The sequence below is a fragment of the Procambarus clarkii genome, chromosome 32 (genome assembly GCF_040958095.1).
Source record: "Procambarus clarkii isolate CNS0578487 chromosome 32, FALCON_Pclarkii_2.0, whole genome shotgun sequence".
In the NCBI taxonomy this organism is placed as follows: Eukaryota; Metazoa; Arthropoda; class Malacostraca; order Decapoda; family Cambaridae; genus Procambarus; species Procambarus clarkii.
This window is the reverse complement of record NC_091181.1, coordinates 34,686,372-34,707,283: the sequence shown is the minus strand read 5'-3', so window position 1 is coordinate 34,707,283 and position 20,912 is coordinate 34,686,372. Positions and strand designations below refer to the sequence as shown.

Sequence of the window (20,912 nt, the reverse complement as noted above, 5' to 3'; positions counted from 1 at the left end):
TAGTATAATAGAGATAATAGCTATAATAGTATAGTTTTCATAGTAGTATAATGATAGAAGTAATAGGCTATAATGATGTATGACAACCAAACAATGGTTGCTTTCAGACAATTGTTGTTTTCTGGGTTTGGTTAGGCTAAGTAAGATTAGATTAGGATGGTTTCCGGTTTCTTGACCAAAAGGCTTGGTAAGGATGGGAGGAAGAAGGATGGGGAACGGAAATTCAGGAAATGGGAAGTGGGGAAAAAGTTTGGTGGTCTCTCCACCAGGGTTGGCATGGGGTGTAGGTCTTTTGTTTGATGTGTTATTTTATTTGTTTGTTGTGGTGTTGTCAGCCCGTTGGTTTGGCTGGCAAGTGGGTGTCAATTATGACCTAAGTTAGCGTCTAGGGTGCCCTGAGCCGATGACAGTGGCTTTATGAGGGTGTTCTTATCAGCACTAGGCTTTTTGCAAAAGAAAAGATTTTTTTTTATTTTGGGGGTTTTAAACATTGAATACACTTCGTAATATCTCCTACAGATTGTGGTAGCAGCACACTGTTGCGTTACCTAAAATTAAAAAGTCTCTTATGTTAGCTTTAAGATTTGTCCGGGACGCTTTAGGTATCAGTGGCTTAAAGAGATTGTGACTATTCTTTATTATTGATTTATATACAATAATTAAGGTACATTGGGTTGTGAAAGTACATACACTGGTGATTGAGTGGTATATTCTTGCAAAGCCTCTATCACGCGTAGCGTTTCGACTAGGTCTTATCCATTGTATGAATGTTGTTGATTTAACGGTAAAACGGAAAGCCTGACTGGACCGTTGAATAACAACGCCTGACGGAAGTATCGAGACTCAAAGGGTAAAATCTTATCACATGATCCGGCGGCCCCAGGCGAATATCTAGACGTCCGCTCGCCAAGGTCACTGAATGTATTGTATGGACGCATTCGCCTAACATGCGGATCATGAGTTTGTCAGCAATTATGATATAAATTGTGCTATACTCAACACACTACAGCGCAATTCTCAGCTGCAGAGCCACAAACACAGGGTAGGTCAAGGAAAAACGATGTTATATATATATATATATATATATATATATATATATATATATATATATATATATATATATATATATATATATATATATATATATATATATATTGTGTTTCATTTCATAACTACCAACTACATCTAAACAGCCACTTTCTCAACTATCCAGCGCAAGTACTTGGAAACGCGAGTGAAGACGTCAGGAGCTCTTTGGGTGGAGCATGGCAAGCCATAAGAGACGAGGCCGTAGAGGGTCCGCCTGCCCTCCACGCTGCAGGACAGGGGTCCGCCGGAGTCACCCCTGCACGGGTTGATAGGCTGGCCCTCCACGCCGGCGCACACCATAGACGAAGTGTGAGCCAGCGACCCCCCTAACTCCGGGTGGCTCTCGCACAGGAAGGCTGGCAGCACTCTCACTACAGCTTCACGAGGCTCTGATGATGCCTGCGAAAGAAAAAAACACAAAATGTGAATGATATCACGATAAATAGATAGTTGTCTAGCCTTATATTATAGTAGGCCTTGTATTAGGGTCTTAAAGATGAATTAATCTTCATTATTATAATTATACTTGATGATATATCAAGATAAAGTCAGATGGCACTGGTATTTTCACATAATTCCCTTAAATATGAAGTATAAGAACGCGTAAATATTCCTTGTCCAATCATTCTTAGTTGTGATGTCCGTGGGAGACTGTCTAGCAAGTACGTCTTGATCAGATTAGTCAACTCTTCTTGTTATGACCAGAGGGCTTTTTTATTGTGGTTAAATAGTTCTCATATGCATGACATGACGAAGTATATCTAGTCTCCCCTACCTGGTCATAGTTCTAATCTATGTGCCTTTCTTAATACTTTCATATATTCCGTCCTTTTAAAGAAGACGTTCTAATCAAATCGTTATCTAAGCGTCCTAGAGAAAGAGAGCTAATCTGCTTGTAATGGTCACATAGTTCCCATCCACACCTGCCTAAGAGAATTTTTTTTATTTTGAAACGTTTGACTGGACGGGCCCTGGGAGCATCTACAACACACACGCACCTGCCCATTTTGGACAGTCGGTCCCCAGCCCGCCACGGTGCAGAAGTGGAGGTCATTGTAGGAATCTTGTGTTTGAGGTAGACAGATAGGCTTCACTTGCGCGCTGAACCTGATGGTGTATATTAAATATCCATAGGTAATTGAAGGAGGGAAATATTCATATAATTTAATCTAATGTTGAATCGATTAAAAAAGAAGGGAAACCGAACACGAGATACATAATATAAATAAATATAAATTTGATGGATATAGAGGCGGGAGAGATGGATCGAAGATTCCTGAAACGTAGTAAGAGATTATGAATGTTACTTTAGAATGTTATGGACATTCTTAAATAATTGCAATATGGGTAATGGAGTGAGACAACATTTCTCTAATATTAATATTGCACGTTACTGAAGGAGATAGAGGCAGATACTGTCTGGCGGCAAGTTGTCGCAAGCCAAATAATCAATTAGCCAGAACAGACACACAGACAACTAAATAAACAGGACAGCTAGCCAATGAAGCAAAAAGACAGTTACGCAATTTGACATTCAACTTACTAGACAGACAGGTAGTTAGTCAGAGACAACCAGCCAGATAAATAGCTAGACAGTAAATCTGCTAGACAGCCAACTAATCATTAGAACTAGTCAGCTACGAGAATGTAATTACCTTATCCCTCTTCCTCTTTTCCTACGGATCTTCAACAGAGCGATGTCATTATCTAACAAGACTGGATTGAAATCTTCGTGTACGACAACATTTTCGATGAGGAAATCCTGAAAATAGAGAGGAAACCCGATGACTGTGTTGGCCGTACACACTGGTCATTGTTGTTATATTATTATGTATCTAGAAGCGTTTCGTTATTATTATATTAATGATAAAATCAACTTGAGATATATCTCAGAGCTCTTTTTATATATAACGTGATGTATCTATCTCATTAAGATTATATATATATATATATATATATATATATATATATATATATATATATATATATATATATATATATATATATATATATATATATATATATATATATATATATCACCTTTGTGTGATTTCTCTGAGGATTATATTTATTAGTGTAAAAAAATAATAATAATTAGTATTATTATTAGTAATGGTAATGACTTCTCACAGACATAATAACATTGGATAAAAATCCACACACTTGTGAATTTTTGGAATTGGGTGTAAATTCCTAACATAAATTTCACAAATACACAAGTGTGGGTTTTTATCCTATATTATTATTGTTTTAAACCATATCCGATGTGTAGATGCTGCATGATTGCTTGGTTAGCGTTTCAGTTGGAGAAATCAATATATTCTCCCGGTAAATGGCCCAACCACTTAGGCTGGACGGTAGAGCGACGGTCTCAGTTCATGCAGGTCAGCGTTCAATCCCCCGACCGTTCAAGTGGTTAGGCGCCATTTCCCCGCCACCCACCCGTCCTATCCCAAATCCTTATCGTGATCCCTTCCAAGTGCTATATAGTTGTAATGGTTTCCTGTTTGGTTCTGAAGCAGTTACAGCCCCGCTCCTGTGCCAGGTAAGTCCACTACGGGCTCACCATAGCCCGTGCTACTTGGAACTTGTTCCGAGTAGCTGAATCTATAACAAGAAGTAGACATTATGAACATTAGATACATCAGTTAGACCTGGAGCCAAGTGGATGTGCTGAGTGCATCGATTTAACTATAGATATGAGGTTCTTCTTTTACGATAACTAATATTAGCTTAGTATATTTACCTGTGTTTCGGTCTACGAAGTTTGGTTAAAGTTTTCTAAGCTTTATTATCCGAATACAATTTATTTACAATTAAAGAATCATTATCAGTAAAGTATTAGGAGGTAAAGGTTTTCTTTGAAGGGTTAGTTCAGAATCAAAGAAAACGTAAAATATACATCAGAATAATCAAGAAACTTCCACTGGCCTCTACTCCCCGCTCTTTATTTACAAATATATATATTATCTTTGACTAAAAAGTAATGGTTAACAGAGTTTAGCTAAAAATTTGTTTATGCTAATAACTTGTTACTTTCTTTTCTGTTGGGATGAAGTGTTATTGTTATAGTCTAGAAAGCACGCCGCGTATAGGAACAGCCGAGAAAGCTCTGGAGCTCCGCCGCCGCCAGATATAAGCTGGCGAGTCCTCTCCCGGAGCATCATATCCCGACACGCAACACAACAGTTAACACGCTCGAGACGTAAAACTTTACCGCGAAAAGGCTCATCTTAAGGAGTATCGGTGGTAAATAGTTTGTGATAAAGAGTTATTACAGCCAAGTGTCACTATGTCATCTCCGGCTATCGGTATTGACCTGGGCACGACCTACTCTTGTGTGGGCGTGTTCCAGCTGGGCAAGGTGGAGATCATTGCTAACGACCAGGGCAACAGGACCACGCCCTCTTACGTCGCCTTCACTGACACAGAACGACTCATCGGTGACGCAGCCAAGAATCAGGCGGCTCTCAACCCAAACAACACAATCTTTGATGCTAAACGACTGATTGGTCGTAAGTATGACGACCCTACAGTTATGACTGACAGGAAACATTGGCCATTCGATGTGGTCAGCGACAATGGCAAACCCAAGATACGCGTCAGCTTCAAGGGAGAAAGCAAGACCTTCAACCCGGAAGAGATCTCGTCTATGGTTCTGACCAAGATGAAGGAGACAGCAGAGGCGTTCCTGGGCAAGAAAGTGATTGACGCCGTCATCACAGTACCTGCCTACTTCAATGACTCTCAGCGCCAGGCCACCAAGGACGCTGGTGCCATCGCTGGACTCAATGTTCTGCGCATCATCAACGAGCCAACTGCAGCAGCCATCGCCTACGGTCTCGACAAAAAGGTAGGCACCGGAAATTGCAGGGAACGTAATGTGCTCATCTTTGATCTTGGAGGCGGAACCTTTGACGTGTCCATCTTGAGCATCGACGAGGGCATATTTGAGGTCAAATCAACGGCGGGAGACACACATCTAGGCGGAGAAGATTTTGACAATCGGATGGTAAATCACTTTGTGCAAGAGTTTCAGAGGAAGTACAAGAAAGACATCAGTGGCAACAAGCGTGCTTTGCGACGTCTGAGGACGGCATGTGAAAGAGCCAAGCGTACACTCTCGTCTTCATCTCAGGCGACTGTAGAGATCGACTCGCTGTTTGATGGTATCGACTTCTACACGTCCATCACTCGAGCCAGGTTCGAGGAACTGTGTTCAGACCTTTTCCGTGGCACTCTGGTGCCGGTGGAGAAGGCGTTACGGGACGCCAAGCTTGATAAGAGCAGCATTCACGACATTGTGCTGGTGGGCGGATCTACCCGCATCCCCAAAGTGCAGAAGTTGCTGCAAGACTTCTTCAATGGCAAAGACCTCAATAAATCCATCAACCCTGACGAGGCGGTGGCCTACGGTGCGGCTGTTCAGGCTGCCATCCTTCATGGTGACCAGTCGGAGGGAGTTAAGGACCTGCTCCTCCTTGATGTGGCACCTCTGTCTTTGGGCATTGAGACAGCTGGAGGAGTCATGACTTCTTTAATTAAACGCAACACCACCATTCCCACGAAACATTCACAGATCTTCTCCACATATTCAGATAACCAGCCAGCGGTCACTATCCAGGTATTCGAGGGTGAACGCACTATGACCAAAGACAACAATCTACTGGGCAAGTTTGACCTGAATGGTATCCCTCCGGCACCTCGGGGCGTTCCCCAAATTGAGGTCACCTTTGACATTGACGCCAATGGGATCCTGAATGTGTCTGCAGTGGACAAGTCGACAGGTAAAGTGAACAAAATCACCATCACCAACGACAAGGGTCGTCTGAGCAAGGAAGAAATTGACAGAATGGTACATGACGCCGAGAAATATTCTGAGGAGGACACTCGCCAGAGAGAGAGAATTGAAAGTAAGAATCGTCTGGAGTCACTGTGCTTGAGTTTGAAGAGCAGCCTTAGGGAGGAGGGCGTCTCCAACAAACTGTCTGAAGAGGAGCGGCAGCGCATCACCAACCAGGTGGACGAAACCCTCAAGTGGGTAGACGATAACCAGCTGGCAGAGAAGGACGAGTATGAGTACCATCTCAAGAAGGTGGAGGATGTGTGGCGACCCTTGGCAGCCAAGATCCATGGACCAGGGATGACGGGCCAGGAATCTGCGGGACCCAACACCACCAGAGGCTCACGACCTGGACCAACCATCGAGGAAGTGGACTAAGGTGCCATGAGTGGCACTTTAGTCCACTTCCTAGTCCACATTATCTAAGTATATATAGAACCATATATAAAAGTCCGATGGTTGATGGTACATTATCTTCTGGTATGTCATAAACTGTTTTAGACATATAAACCAATTTTATTTTGTGTTCTCAACCAAACAATATATTCTGCCTACAAATGTGATTTCATTGATATCTATCTATATCACATGATTCAAATGTGATATCTATCTATATCTTTTTGTGAAAACTTCCTGAATATTATGTAATATTAACCTACTCTAAGTCCCTTGTACCTGTTATATTAAAGGAATAAATATAAGATTTTATTGAGTCTGTTTTAATAACCACTTTCATATGTATCGTGAAATATAAATAATAATAATAATAGAAGAAATATTAGTTGTGTGTGGAAAGCTTCCACGTAGAGCTGTCATATAAAGCTGTAACAACAATAGCAATGTAACTTTGTTACACACAGAGATCACACTAACGTGATGCATCAAATGAACAAATCCACAAGGGCCGTGACGAGGATTCGAACCTGCGTCCAGGCGCATCCCAGACACTGCCTTAATCGACTGAGCTACGACAGGGCAAAAAGAGTTGAAACTGAAGTTTTACTGAACTTACTGGATCCCGTAGCCTCTCCGAGGCACAAACCAGGGTTTTACACAACTCCCCTCAGCACCCGAGCTATGTCAATAGGCCGGTCTCCCTCTTCGCCCTTGCATCCTCGTCACGGCCCTTGTGGATTTGTTCATTTGATGCATCACGTTAGTGTGATCTGTGTGTGTAATGATGTATATTTGATGTAATGATTTAATTTACATCTTTAGAGTTTTTTTATTTAAGGTAAATCTGATACGTTTTTTATAGAAAACCACAAAACGTGCCACTGATGGTGAGAAATATCACCATCAGTGGCAAAGGAGTAATCGAGATAATTTATCATGCTGAATATGCGGGTTTGGTGATCACATGTCGCATTTTATAAACGTGAGCCTATTGAAATTGATCCCAATTCATATACTTAATCGGCCAATTGCTTGTTTGTTCACTTGATGTTCAAGAGAAAACAAAATATGTTTAGTTTACCTCCTCTGAATGTTCATAGTAGTTGGAGTTGTGGTCTCCCACCCGGACGAGCAAGTTGAGCGGACCGACTTCGGTGAAGCAGTGACCGGCTGTCAGCAGGTAGTCCTCAGAGATGATGACGGCCCCGCAGGAGAGGTGGCGGCCCTTCTGCAGTGATACAATCACCCGGGTACAGTCACAAGTTATGAAGTGTATTTTTAGATATGTCATCTCTGAATATTTCAGCTGACTATCTCTGCTAAACCTATCGGGATTGTATTATATATTGTATCTGCCGTCGTGGGAGGTTACTGAGAGGCTTGTGGCTTCATAGAGACGAAGAAAATATATTTTTATCATGTACAATATAAATTAATTTTAAACCCCATTAAATGCTAGACGTTCGCCCATGCATCTACCGCGGAGGGGCAGGAATGATTAGTTACCGAGGTGGTACGAAGTGTGGCCAGCCAGGGGGCGTCCAGGCGAGAGGGCACGACGCCTCCCCTGACCTTGGCCAGCCGTAGCAGGAAATGAGCCGAGGCATCGTCGGGGCGCCCGCAGTCCTCCGGCAGCACTGCTTGCAGCCTAGCGTCCACCTCCCCGCGCCTGATGTCTCAATAATAGTATAAAAAATCTATGATTTTTCTTTAGATCTGACATCTATATATATATGGGCAGCATACAGTATCCACTAGACTGTGATATATTAATTGCCAGGATCAGGTTGGGTTACCGTTACCTATGGCAGGTGACAAAATAGCCTCATTCTGAAGACTCCACGTGCATGCTCTGATCAGGAATTGGATCAGGATTTCATATGCTACATTATTGAATGCCTAGCCATTATACCCCTTCAGACCTACTGACATGAAGCACCTAGAGAGCTTAGCAACTACTCTAGTCCCTCCCGTGCTCTTGAGGATATACTCATAATGTATTCGGAGATAGCCAGTGAAAGCTACTGGTTAGCTCCATTACAGCTAACCGCCCTGCGAAATAAGGATTTTAGCATAACACAATGTAACCCTTCACATAGTCTAGTGTAGCTGCATAAATGTAGATGTACCTAAATATATCAATAAAATGCAAATTAATACTCGTTACATCTAAAGACATTGTAAAATTCCCGCTAAGCATAAAGTCTGCATTTCCGACTGTGGTAAAGTAATCATTCATTCCGTTATCATTGACACCTGAGAAAAATATGGGCCCTCTACGTCACCGCTACTCTTTAAACAAACCTAACCTATCTTAACCCAACCCAACCTATCCTAAACGACCTAACCTAACGCAAACAAGATAAAAGGTTGAGGGTTATATACGGCGTGCATAAGGTGTGTGACGTCGTAACTGTAATGCCAGTAGAGGTTTTGGATGCTAGCGAGTACAAGGGATTCAAGTGAAGACACTGACCTGCGAGAGCACGTGACCCCTGCAGTCCTGGTCGCTGGGCATGGTTTGGGGAGAATCTTGATCCGGCACTCACGAAGGTCGCTCTCGGATCCCAGACAGTCGAGAGCGAGCTGCCAGGTGGGTCCCGGGGCTCTCCCTGCCCTCTGGTGGGCCTTGGCCTCACCTTCGTATCCCAGCACCCGACACACCACCTGGTGAAGCAGGCTCCAGTTACCTGGAGTGTGTGGTTTGGTTCCAGGGACAGTGTGTGGTTTGGTCAACAGCTCATTACGAGGCCAGAGGTGAGGTGAAATGACGGGTGAGTGGGTAAAGTTAAGGCCAAGATCATACATTTTTCTCATCATACAGTTGAAATTACTATTAAAATAATAGACATCAAAGGTCCAGCAGCCCGGCGAGGAGCTGCTGGACCTTGTGCACTAAAGTTGTACAAACCTTAAGCTTTCCTGTAATTTTTATTCACCATTTAGACTGAATTGGGGGCCATTAGGACTTTAAGAGGAAACTAAGAGACAGTAACAAGCCCCATCTAAAAAGGGGGGGGGGAACTGAAAGAACTAGATCTAATGTCGATTGAAAAGCGGAGACATGATTGAAATTTATAAAATACTTAGGGGATAGACACAGAGTGGATAAAGACGATATATTGACAATGAATACTAATAGAGCATGAAAGTATGAATGGAAGCTTCAGAAACAGATAGTCCATAGAAATGTTTCAGTTTCCTTTTAGCGTAAGACTAGTAGAAAATGGAATGAGCTGAATGACCAAGATGTAAAATCAAACTCCATTAATGATTTAAAAAACTAGATATTGTAGGGAAATAGGTCAGGAATTATTGCGTCAGATAACTCGCGGTTATAAAGCCAGGGTCCAAGAGGTCAAGCTAGCACAGAGATAATATAAAACTCATCACAGATATCCTACATATAGGAAAAGAAACACAATCTAGGACTGCCAATCACCCTAAATTGGATACCAAGTCACATTGGCATAGATGGTAATGAAAAGGCAGACTCGCTAGCAAAAACTGCCACTACTCTACCTGTTGTACAGTACAGGTAAAAATACTTCAAGTTTCTCACAGATTAAGGAGCAGAGCAAGAAGAAAATACTCCCAACTATCAAAAGTAGTCACAGAACCAAAGTAGCATAAGGAAGATTCACTGCGATGTGGTATGAACAAGCCACTGGGTACTGTTCTATCAAGCCTGGAAAAAAGATATCCAGAGACATTGCAGTAGCTACACACAGACTCAGACTTGGTTACAAGTGCTGCTGGGAGGTAACAAACCCACTAGTTAAAGAGTGTCATATTTGTGGAACAGATGCCGAGGCGCCGCTATTACATTACTTACTGGAATGTGAAGCAACTGAAGCTCTGCGCATCAAACTCGACATTCAATCAACAAGAGCAGGTGCATTAAATGCAAAATCCACAGCGACTACAATGGTTAAAAAGAGTAGATGAAGAATAGGACACACTAGTGAACATTATGCAGCCATATCCACCACCAAGATAACGTTATTAAAATAAAAGACTAAAATCAGTGCGAAAAGAAGGAAACTCTACCTTCATTTAAACTTTGACCCAGATATCACAGTAACAAGGTTATCGTTAAAGAACTCAATTACGGGCTCACTATAGCCCGTGCTACTGGAAATTTAGTTCCGAGTAGCTGAATCTTAAACAACAACAACAGATCAAGCTAGATCACAAACAGGTGAGCATAAACACGCGCGCAGTACTGAGCAAAGAACCTCAAAAGGAAAGCTTATTACATAATCAGAAGATAGGTATGACTCTTTCCTGACAATCTGAGAAGGCACGAAGGTTATCCTGAGTGTCAGGGCTCACGTGGGTCCCAAAGCTTACCTGGGCGTCGAAATCATCAAAAAAGTCGTCACAAAAAGTGCCCCAAACGCCTCCCAACTGCACCTCGACCCTGCCTTCGTTTTCAGCTTGACTCCCTGCCAGCCGTACCTTCACACCCTGAACGGTACACGGTACAATAATGTTAACACAGGTGTTGCTAACTATGAGCCTCGCATCATCGTGCATGCCATATGGTACAAATTATTTCGAGTGCATAATATATTAATATCGTACAACGAGCATGTTATTAGACAATAAAGAATAGCGTAGGTAAGGCTGTGAAGCCGAACGGGTATCAATACCAACCCCATCGTAGCAGAAGAGGCCTGCGAACTGGAAGGGTATACAGTCGGCACTGCCCCAGGAGATGCTGGGACACTGCCCTACCCACTCCTCGTCACCGCTGCACCCAGGCGTCCTCCTCCACGCCGTCGTCAGGTTGCTCTTCTTGGCTGCGAACTCTGAGGGCCTGTAGTAACTATACGGTGTGTAGAGCGGCAGCGACCAACCCGAAGCATAGCCCATATTCCTGCACAACACCTGGCGGTAGATACAGCATGTTTTTCATTAATTTGTTTTACAATGAAGGTATAACAGTACAAAGGGTGACAGTAAGAGAGTAACTAGATATCAAATATTCACGCTCCTGAAGGTTAGATTAAGAAAAACATTATGGAATGGAGAGAGCTCAATACCTTAACTTTGGGTCGACGGTGCCCTCTGGTCTTACCTTGGCATCGCCTAAGGTGAGAAGCTGATCACAGACAGGTCGCCACTCCTGCTGGTGCTTGACGTACACTGTACCCACGGCCGCTTCTGGCACATTGAAGGGGATCTCGTCGGCCAGCCTGGCCACGCCCACGTCCTCACACAACTCTGGAGCCTCGTCGCTACAACAGTTACACAAAGATTGAAACCATACAAATAATAAACAATGAATGAATGACAAAGATTAAGCCACCCAAAAGGTGGCACGGGCATGAATAGCCCGTAAGTGGAGGCGTTTCTGAGCCATTACCAGTATCAATAGATGATACTGGAGATCTGTGGAGGTGCGATTGCACCCTGCGTGACGGGAGATGTCTCCCGTGAAATAATAAACATTTCACACGTTTGTTGTATATGCTGCTGCCACCTGACTTATAACAAGAAAGTATGGATGAGTGTCGAAGGTGATAAAGATTGAAGGAAGCCAGAATGATAATAGGTGGGGTACAGAACTAGGGAGAAGAGAGGTGGGGGAGAGATAGGAGGTAGTCTAAGAAGACAAATATAAATGGGTGTAGAAGGAGGACTCACCTGTGGTCCGGACAGTCCGGGCGGCCGTCACACACTTGGGTCCTCGAGACACACACAGCGGATGAGGAACCCACACAAAGGAAATGGCTGGGCCCGCACCGCCTCCTCTCGCCGCCACGCCCACATATCACGCCCGCTACCTGCCACACCCACACATCACTTTTTAAGTCACGTCTTACATACCGAGTCTGATAAACACCGCACTCACATACCTGGAAACTGCCACGCCCACTTACCTGCCGGCCTGTGTAACGAAGCCTCTTGCACCTGTGTTTCATGTTTTCTTTCTTAGGCTATGCGTGACAAAAGTGACGGCTCCACGAACTTTTTTTAGATGCAGATATGATAGTTATGTGACTCTTAGCCAATCAGGCGTGAGCAGTCACGGGAGCAAAATTTGATCGGGCAATTCCCTTCTCTGCATTCATATACTCTTTAATTTTCATGGTACTTTCAAGACGTCTGTGCTTTCCTTCTGCATAGCCTCATCGACAACATTCTGGGATGAGGCTGTATTCAGTGCCACCTACACTATAACACCTTAGTGAATATGTTACAATTAGTGTTAGGTGCTATAGTGTTAAGGTGTTACTATTAAAGGGGAACAAGGAATTAAATGTTATTTTATGAGACTAAATCTATATCAGGTCTCGTCTCTTCCCCCTCGAAAGTTGCTCCCATGTGACAATGTGCATTGAATTTTGTAACTAGCTTATCAAGATTGTAACTTGCTTAGCTATAGAAATTGTGGGGTTCAGTCCCTAAGGCCATTATGTGCCTCTGTAACCCTTTCCACTACCGCCCACAAGATGGGTATGGGGTGTATAATAAATGAACTAAACTAAACTCTCTTATGTTCTTTAGTTCTTCATCCACCTTCAATACCTTCGGTACTATTCTTTCATTCACGTTTCCTCTTCCCTGTTAGCATAAAGTTCTTATTACTATTTATTCTCGCTCTTACCATTTCAGTATTCACAATTTTCTTTGTGGGTTCGTCCTCCTTTGGGTGTCAGGTGTTAGATGAGCATGTAGCTGGTTTTTGAGCTACAATGTGTGGTCTTTCATACAGAATAAGGTAGCAGTACATTGCTGTGTATGCCTAAGCTTGTTAAACAAAAAAGACATTATTTGAGAGCAGGATCGGATGTTTCTTCTCACATATAAGAAACTCGCTGTGTGTGTGGGTGTGTGTACTCACCTAGTTGTGCTTGCGGGGTTGAGCTCTGGCTCTTTGGTTCCGCCTCTCAACTGTCAATCAACTGGTGTACAGATCACTGCCAAATGCATTCCATTTGTTAACTACAACTGAAGCACTCTTTCTAATGTATCTGTGGCTCATTTGGGTACTAAGTTTTCACCTGAGTCCCCGTGTTCGTGTTCCACCCGTGCTAGAGAGTTTGTCTTTGTCCACCCTGTCAATTCCCCTGAGAATTTTGTAGGTGGTTATCATGTCTCCCCTTACTCTTGTTTTCCAGGGATATGAGGTTCAGCGCCCTTAGCCTTTCCTCTTAGCCCATACCTCTCAGGATTGTGTGAGGGCGTGTACGTGTGTGCACATGTATGTACAGGTGTACCCCAACACACACACACCTCAGTAGGGCCACAGATGCCGTCCTCACCACCTCCTCCAATGTTGGAGGCAGGACAGTCGCGTATGGTGGCGTTAGCGAGGCGGAGCTCCACCCCTGCACACTGCAGGCCCGCCACCCAAAACTTGACATTGCTGCGCCGTCGCTCTGGAATGGTAACACCTCATATTTAATCATGCCAAATGGAGTTTAATGGTGCCTCATCTTATTTAATGATGCCGAAATATACTTAATGGTGCCAATAACCGCTGTATTACGATATTTAATTGCGGCACAGAGCACATGTTAATGGTGTCCCGATGTGACGGTCCCTATTATTATTATTATTGTTATATGTTAGTGTTCTCATTACAGTGTATAGTAAACAAACCTGGAGTGTTGTCGTCAAAATGGTTATTCCTGGTAAACGTCTCGGCACGTTTGAACCCGAGCTCGCGGCACACGAGATCAGCCTCCACGAAGCCAAAGCCGTCGTCGCACACGAACCCCCAGACGCCGTCCACCTCAACCTAAGAGAGCCAGTCAGGAGGCTTGTGGAACACTTAGAATGGACATATTTTGTCAACGTTTTGGAGACGGCATGATTACGACATATAAGATTCTTTGAGGCATTGACAAAGTGGACAGAATCTAGTAGTTTAGCATGACAGGGGCAAGATGGGAACGGGTGGGAACTGGAAACTCAGATGAGCCAAGGGGAATATGAGAATATGAGATGGAAGGGGGATATGAGAAAGCACGTCTTCACTGAAAGAGTAGTCAGCAAGTGAAAGGGGGAGGTTGCTCAGTCTAACACCATACACAATTTATTTAAAGAGTATTTATAAGAACCAAGAGAGTCGGAAGATAGAAGTGGCGACTATCAACAGAAAGGAGGGGGGCTGAGGAGCTGAAGCCTGGCCATGTCAGAACACACAGGTGACTCTAGACCCATGCGAAGGGCAGCTGGACTTAAGAGTTTTAGAGAGACCAAGGGGGACGGGCAGACACAACACTCACTTGGACGTTTCCCTCGCTGGGTCCTCCACCTCCTACCAGCCGCAGCTGCCCCAGCGGCGACGCCTGCCGCTCCTCCTGACGAAGGCGCTGCGTCGTAACGGTCTAGACACAGGTAGTAAAGAGAGTAGGGTTAACGGTAATCCCGGTCAGTAAGGGTGTCTCATTCCATAAGCCTCGTGGCCACCTGCACCCTACTCGTAAGTCTAAAAGTCTAAGACTGGGGTTATAATTACTCTATGTTGATTTTACTGATTTTATTTGCAACATAATATTCCTGTTTTGGCGCCTTTTTATAATTACCTAATTTCATACTAATTAAAAAATTAGTTTAATTAATTGATACGTATTTGCTATAATATTGTTTTCCGGTGAATACAACATGAGGTATCACTCATCTCTTCCAGCTGGGCTATCCATCCGCTGTCTCTCCCCACCTTTCCCCCCCCCCCCTCTTCCTCTTTCTCTCTCTTTATTTTTGTTTTCCCACGTATCCGTCCTTCAGTACATTTCTCTCTTCCCGTGAACGTACTCCCACCCGTCAGTCCCTGACAGGCACAGTTCCGCACCAAACACCCCGAGGACCCAGCAAAAACCACTCTCAGGTCTTGTTAAAATTACTACGGACCAGCGGAGTGATCTGGACTACTCACCAGCGACCTTGCAGAGGGCAGCAGGGACCTGTCGGAGGGCAGCAGGGACCTGTCGGAGGGCAGCAGGGACCTGTCGGAGGGCAGCAGGGACCTGTCGGAGGGCAACTGGGACCTGGCGGAGGGCAGCAGGGGCGTAATGGAGTGCAGCTGGGACCTGGCGAAGGGCAGCTGGAACCTGGCGGAGGGAAGCAGGGACCTGGTGGATGGCAGCTGGAGCAGCAGAAACAACATTATCGGCGACAGCATCGTCTGGGAGGCAATGGTGCTCGCTCCGCTCATCAGCTGGACCACACGACTTTCCGCCGCCAGAATCATGACCTTTTGACACCAAACAGAAAGTGTGTAATTTGCTATTGTAAAAAAAACATGTGCTAAATAACCTACTACATTATATGTAGTGGAACAGATGTGTAACCCTGTCAATGTAGAAGAAATGAAATGTGTACATGATGGGTAGCACTGTTTATGTTTGGTCAAGCCTGCATTTATTAGTAGAAAATAGGAATAAAAAGACGTGGCAGGACAGCCTACTAAGGACGCCATGGCAGATCAGTCTACTGAGGACGTCATGACATCAGTCTACTGAGGACGTCATGACACATCTTTCTACTGAGGCCGTCATGACATCTTTCTACTGAGGACGTTATGACATCTGTCTACTGAGGACGTCATGACAGTTTAGTTCACTGAGGACGTTATGACAGATCAGTCCACTAAGGACGTCATGACATCAGTCTACTGAGGACGTCATGACAGATCAGTCCGCTACGGACGTCATGACAGATCAGTCCGCTACGGACGTCATAAGAGATTCACGGATATAGAAGAGGTTATTGAGACGGCCGCCTCCAGAAGGCCAAAACTCAAACAGTTTTGCAAAACCTGTCAATTATGTAAACAACTCATGCTACAGTGCTGGGCTTGTTCAAACATTTCAAATTGTGTCTAAGATGTTAATCAACCTGTCTAGCCGTTTTGGTTTGGTGTTAGGCTTACTGCTTATCATCGGCACGAGGGCTGCTATTAAGACCCTATAACACTAGCCTAATGATCAAACTTTAATCCTGAGCATAGGCCAGGATTAAAGTCAACTCTTAGTGTATATACTAAGATATTATATGTATATATACCGTATATTAAACACAAAAGAGCAAGTCACAATGCAGGACTGTATATATAAGATACTTGTTCATCCACAGGGTTCCAAACCCACGGAACCGCCTACCCGTCGAAGCCGTTAATGCCAAAACTCTGCTAAATTTTAAAATCCAACTGGAAAAATGAGGGGACAATTGACAAGCCGCCAGTTTCCTGTCCTCGTCGCGGCCACTAGAGTCCAAGTAGCCCTAAATACACCGAAAAATGCGGTACAACTCTCGGAGTATATATCCCTTATGTGTCAAAATATTAAAGCACTACCTGGAGCGTAGGTGAGCAAGCAACCAGCGAGCCTAACTCTCCACAACACGCAACCTTTACACACTGACACCCACACACACACTAACCTCTTATATACTTGCTCCAATAGTTGCCATATCTTGAATATATATATATATTCAAGATATGAATTATATCCCATAGGGCTATAGTGTACTAATGCCATAAATGAAAATATGGTAAATGGAAGGTTCACACCTTTCATTTATTTACGGACAAGAAGGTACAATACCGACGGTCAGGGATGTGAGGGACTAATTTGACTTACGTATTTTATATACACTTCCTTTACCGCTGGACTAGGCTAGTCTGCAAGTGTCTCTTAATTAAGTTTACACAACCCGCTGATAGGCCTATAGTTTTATAGTTTTGTTTACCTTTTTTATTTTAGTTTTATACTTTATAGTTTAATTTTTTTAAATCTATAGTTTTTGTTTAAGTCTTTTGTTATAATATAAACTTGGGGGGGGGTAAAAATAGCCTAAACTACTCTATTTCTTTGAGATGTAATTTTTTCTTGTCTCAATAAACATGCTTGACATTGAACTTATAAATGTGACCAAACTTACATGAGGGCCACATCCTCTAAAGTGGCGTCGACGGGACAGGAAGCCGGTAGCTTGTCAAAGGTCCCTGCTATACCAATCTAGGTTAGCAAAATTATTCTCTCACGTCTGCTTAAAAATGAAGAAAATATATACGAGGCTTCAGTATTATAAATGTTCAATAAATATTTAAAATTGTTAAAATCCTAAAATTTTACCTGACATTCATAGTGAACACTGCCTGAGTTGTATTTGTTATCATTCAGATATTATGAATTATAATTTATAACTGTAATTTACAATTTAAATTGTAATTATAAATAGTTCCCAGCCTTGTGACCATGACAGTTAAAGAAACAATATAGTGACTATTGGTGGGAGGGGTCGACTTGCCTGTGTAACAACGTCCGCCTCCAGCATCCACTCAAGTATTCTTATTTTAATAATTGTGGCAAATTCATTAACAGTGGATTATTTATTGTTGCTCACACAGCAAGACTTACACATTGTGTAAACCTACACACTCTGTTGATGTGTTTAAACAAATGTTGTAACTAGTTTATCATTACCGATGGGCCTCGTAGCCTGGTGGATAGCGCGCAGGACTCGTAATTCTGTGGCGCGAGTTCGATTCCCGCACGAGGCAGAAACAAATGGGCAAAGTTTCTTTCACCCTGAATGCCCCTGTTACCTAGCAGTAAATAGGTACCTGGGAGTTAGTCAGCTGTCACGGGCTGCTTCCTGGGGGTGGAGGCCTGGTCGAGGACCGGGCCGCGGGGACACTAAAGCCCCGAAATCATCTCAAGATAAGATCTCAAGATAACCAGAAAATTGGGTTCCCACTCATTGTTCCTGTCATTCTTCAGTTTTGAGAATTCCATCTTGTAGGGTACAGCTTCCTACATAGGGTAAATAATAACAATAGGGTACATAATAACTACATCAAATCAATCAATTTCACCTAGACGAATTGTATTCCTGCAAAATTCTTAAAGTTTTATTTTTTTTTTCCAGATCAGAACACCCAATAAATCGAAGTGGCCGCGTTAGAGATCAATGGGTAGCCTGTGAGCTATAAAGTTCTGCCTCCCGGACACCATTTTGACCTTCACTTACTGACTTTCCCTCCATCAGTTATGCTTTTCCCACCAAACACACTCAAAAAAACTGCCTCCATTTATGATTTTTCCTGCCAAACATTCTCCAGAAAAAAACTGCGTACATTTTTTGTTTCGAGTGTTTGCGCATATAAACTCTACCTATATATATATATATATATATATATATATATATATATATATATATATATATATATATATATACTGTATATATATATATATATATATATATATTAATTATATAAATGTTTTAAATTGATTTAAGTTCGTAATTAATAATGTAATTTAAGGTATATTTCCCGCTCTATACTTTTAGCGAGGGTGTCCTCGGCCTTGACCCCCCGCCCCGTGACATGACAGGAGACCGCGCGTCAAACAGCTGTCATGGCCAAGGCGCGTCAAGTGTGACACCTGTGATACGCCAGGTGACACTTCCTGGGACGCGACCAGTGGCTGCTTGTTCTCTATGACGCACATAACATATGTGTGTGTGTGTATGCACGCACACACACACACACACACACACATTTTCTAATGTAAAAAAACGTTAGAAAGTTCACTTTTGTAAAATGGAACAAGTGAGAATGTGGTGGAAGCCTAAACCGATCAGTAGTTTCAAAGCTTCACATGACAAAGAGTACTGGGAAGACGGGACACCACAATTAGGGTCGCCACATCCTGTAACTACACTTAGCGAATTACACACTCACAAGCAAACATACAAACAAACCGGTGGCTGAGTGGGCAGCACGCTGGACGCGTGATCCTGTGGTCCCGGGTTCGATTCCGGGCGCCTGTGAGAAACAATGGGCAGAGTTTCTTTCACCCTAATGCACCTGTTACCAAGCAGTAAATAGGTACTTGGGAGTTAGTCAGCTGTCACGGGTGACAGCTTCCTGGGGTGTCTGTGTGTGTGGTGTGGAGGAAAAAAATAGTAGTTAGTAACTGTTAATTGACAGTTGAGAGGCGAGCCGAAAGAGCAAAGCTCAACCCCCGCAAGCACAACTAGGTGAATACACCGCCAATACCAGCATCACGCTACAGATCAAAATACACATTGATAACAGCTGTCAAGAATAATGGAGGACCTTCCACAAGCCAGCGGGTTGCTAGAGCTGTGGCTGCCACGGCCAACAGAGACAGTGGCCGTCAGGTAAATCATATATTGCACCTGTGTGAAGCCCCTCCATGGCTGCCTGGTGGACGGTAACACCAGAGGGAACCCGGGCAATGACGGAGTGAGGCGAATACAGTGCGAGGCGGAGGGGAAAATGAGGGGATTGGAGAATTACCTGAATTTACTCGAGAGCCACCATCTCGAGTGGCCTCAAGATGGACAGAAAGCCGGTGGTTTGTCAAAGGTCCCCCATTGTTCCTGCGGTGTTTCCGTGTGAATTTTAAACTGGCAATTCGATACTTTATTGCCCCTTTGGGTGAAAGTTCTTGAAAACATCGTAGAACGCAGATTAATAATCGATACCGCTCTACTAAGCTTTAAATAGCTTACAATCAAATTGTAACGTACTTGTCTCTTGAGCCTCTTAACTGTCACTCAACTGGGGCACAGATTCCAGAGCCTCTTGGGCTCTATATCTACATTTAAAATTGAGTATGGTGTCTGCCTCCATCACATCACTGCCCGATACACTCCGTTTCTTGACTACTCTAAAACTGAAATAATTTTTATTAATGTCTTTGTGGTTCATTTGGGTACTCAGTTTCCACCTGTGTCCCCTTGTTTCTGTTCCACTCGTGTTATTTAGTTTGTCTTTATCTAAACTGTCAATTACAGCTACTCAGAACAAAATGTTCATGTAGCACGGGCTTTAATAATTACTTTTTCCTTAACAATTACTCCAATCCCTAGCTAATTAATATTTGTGTGGAAGACCCGTTAGTTTTAATGAGGTGGTTTATAAACAAAAGTTCGGGGTGGCTATGGGTTCGTTCCTTTCTCCTATTCTTGCAAATTTATATGTAGAGTTTTTGAAACAATTAGCACCCACAGTAATAATTGATGGGAAAGGTCCCAGAGCCTAGTTCAGGTATGTTGATGATATTTGCGCTGTATTTGACAAAGATTTTGAGTCTAGATAGGTACTTAAGAGGGGTCTCAATAGCCTAGAGCATTCCATACAGTTTACCATGGAAAAAAGTTAATAAATACCTCCCCTTTTTGGATAGGGAGTTCTAGAGCATACAAAACTTAAATAATTTTTGCTATCTTTTTTTAATATCTAGCCATTTTTATAGTAATTTTTAGATAATTTCACAATTTTATTTGCTTTTACGTACCATTCACATTTCCAGTAACATACTTTAATCTCGTGTGCATCCATTTATCATCATCATTATTCAACTTCTGGGATTTACAGACATACAGTATTAGGTTTCTAAGACTTAAGTAGGCTATTTTTAAATATAGTTAAATATTTACCTACAATATATTCCAATGTCAGGTTACCTATAGTTTTTCCACTCCCAAAGACTGCCGACCTTCTTTAAGGTTGCCTCCACTATACACATCAGGGCCTGCTTTAATTCCAAATACTCTGGCTTTGTGAGAGATGGTAATAAAGACCTGCCAACTG

At 43.0% G+C, this 20,912-nt stretch overlaps 2 protein-coding genes across 3 annotated transcripts; one reads left to right on the top strand and one right to left on the bottom strand.

Moving 5' to 3' along the window:
• Positions 1 to 1,160: 1,160 nt before the first annotated feature.
• Positions 1,161 to 16,705, bottom strand: LOC123759426 (neurotrypsin). 2 transcript variants are annotated; one of them, XM_069335224.1, is made up of 15 exons: positions 16,641 to 16,705; positions 15,222 to 15,539; positions 14,572 to 14,673; positions 13,943 to 14,081; positions 13,574 to 13,719; positions 11,981 to 12,120; positions 11,412 to 11,571; positions 10,988 to 11,221; positions 10,682 to 10,798; positions 8,805 to 8,995; positions 7,835 to 7,997; positions 7,410 to 7,556; positions 2,745 to 2,851; positions 2,088 to 2,196; positions 1,161 to 1,488 (listed from the first exon to the last, which is right to left on the bottom strand). In XM_069335224.1, the coding sequence occupies exons 2-15, from the start codon at positions 15,534 to 15,536 to the stop codon at positions 1,186 to 1,188; spliced, it is 2,373 nt and encodes a 790-aa protein (XP_069191325.1). In that variant the 5' UTR covers positions 15,537 to 15,539; positions 16,641 to 16,705; the 3' UTR covers positions 1,161 to 1,185. The 2 variants fall into 2 exon arrangements, with proteins under 2 accessions (XP_069191325.1, XP_069191326.1); XM_069335225.1 differs by lacking the exon at positions 2,088 to 2,196 and having other exon boundaries at positions 1,322 to 1,488.
• LOC123759425 (heat shock 70 kDa protein 1-like) lies at positions 4,239 to 6,640 on the top strand. Its single transcript, XM_045744490.2, has one exon. The coding sequence runs from the start codon at positions 4,382 to 4,384 to the stop codon at positions 6,308 to 6,310; it is 1,929 nt and encodes a 642-aa protein (XP_045600446.2). The 5' UTR covers positions 4,239 to 4,381; the 3' UTR covers positions 6,311 to 6,640.
• Positions 16,706 to 20,912: the final 4,207 nt, after the last annotated feature.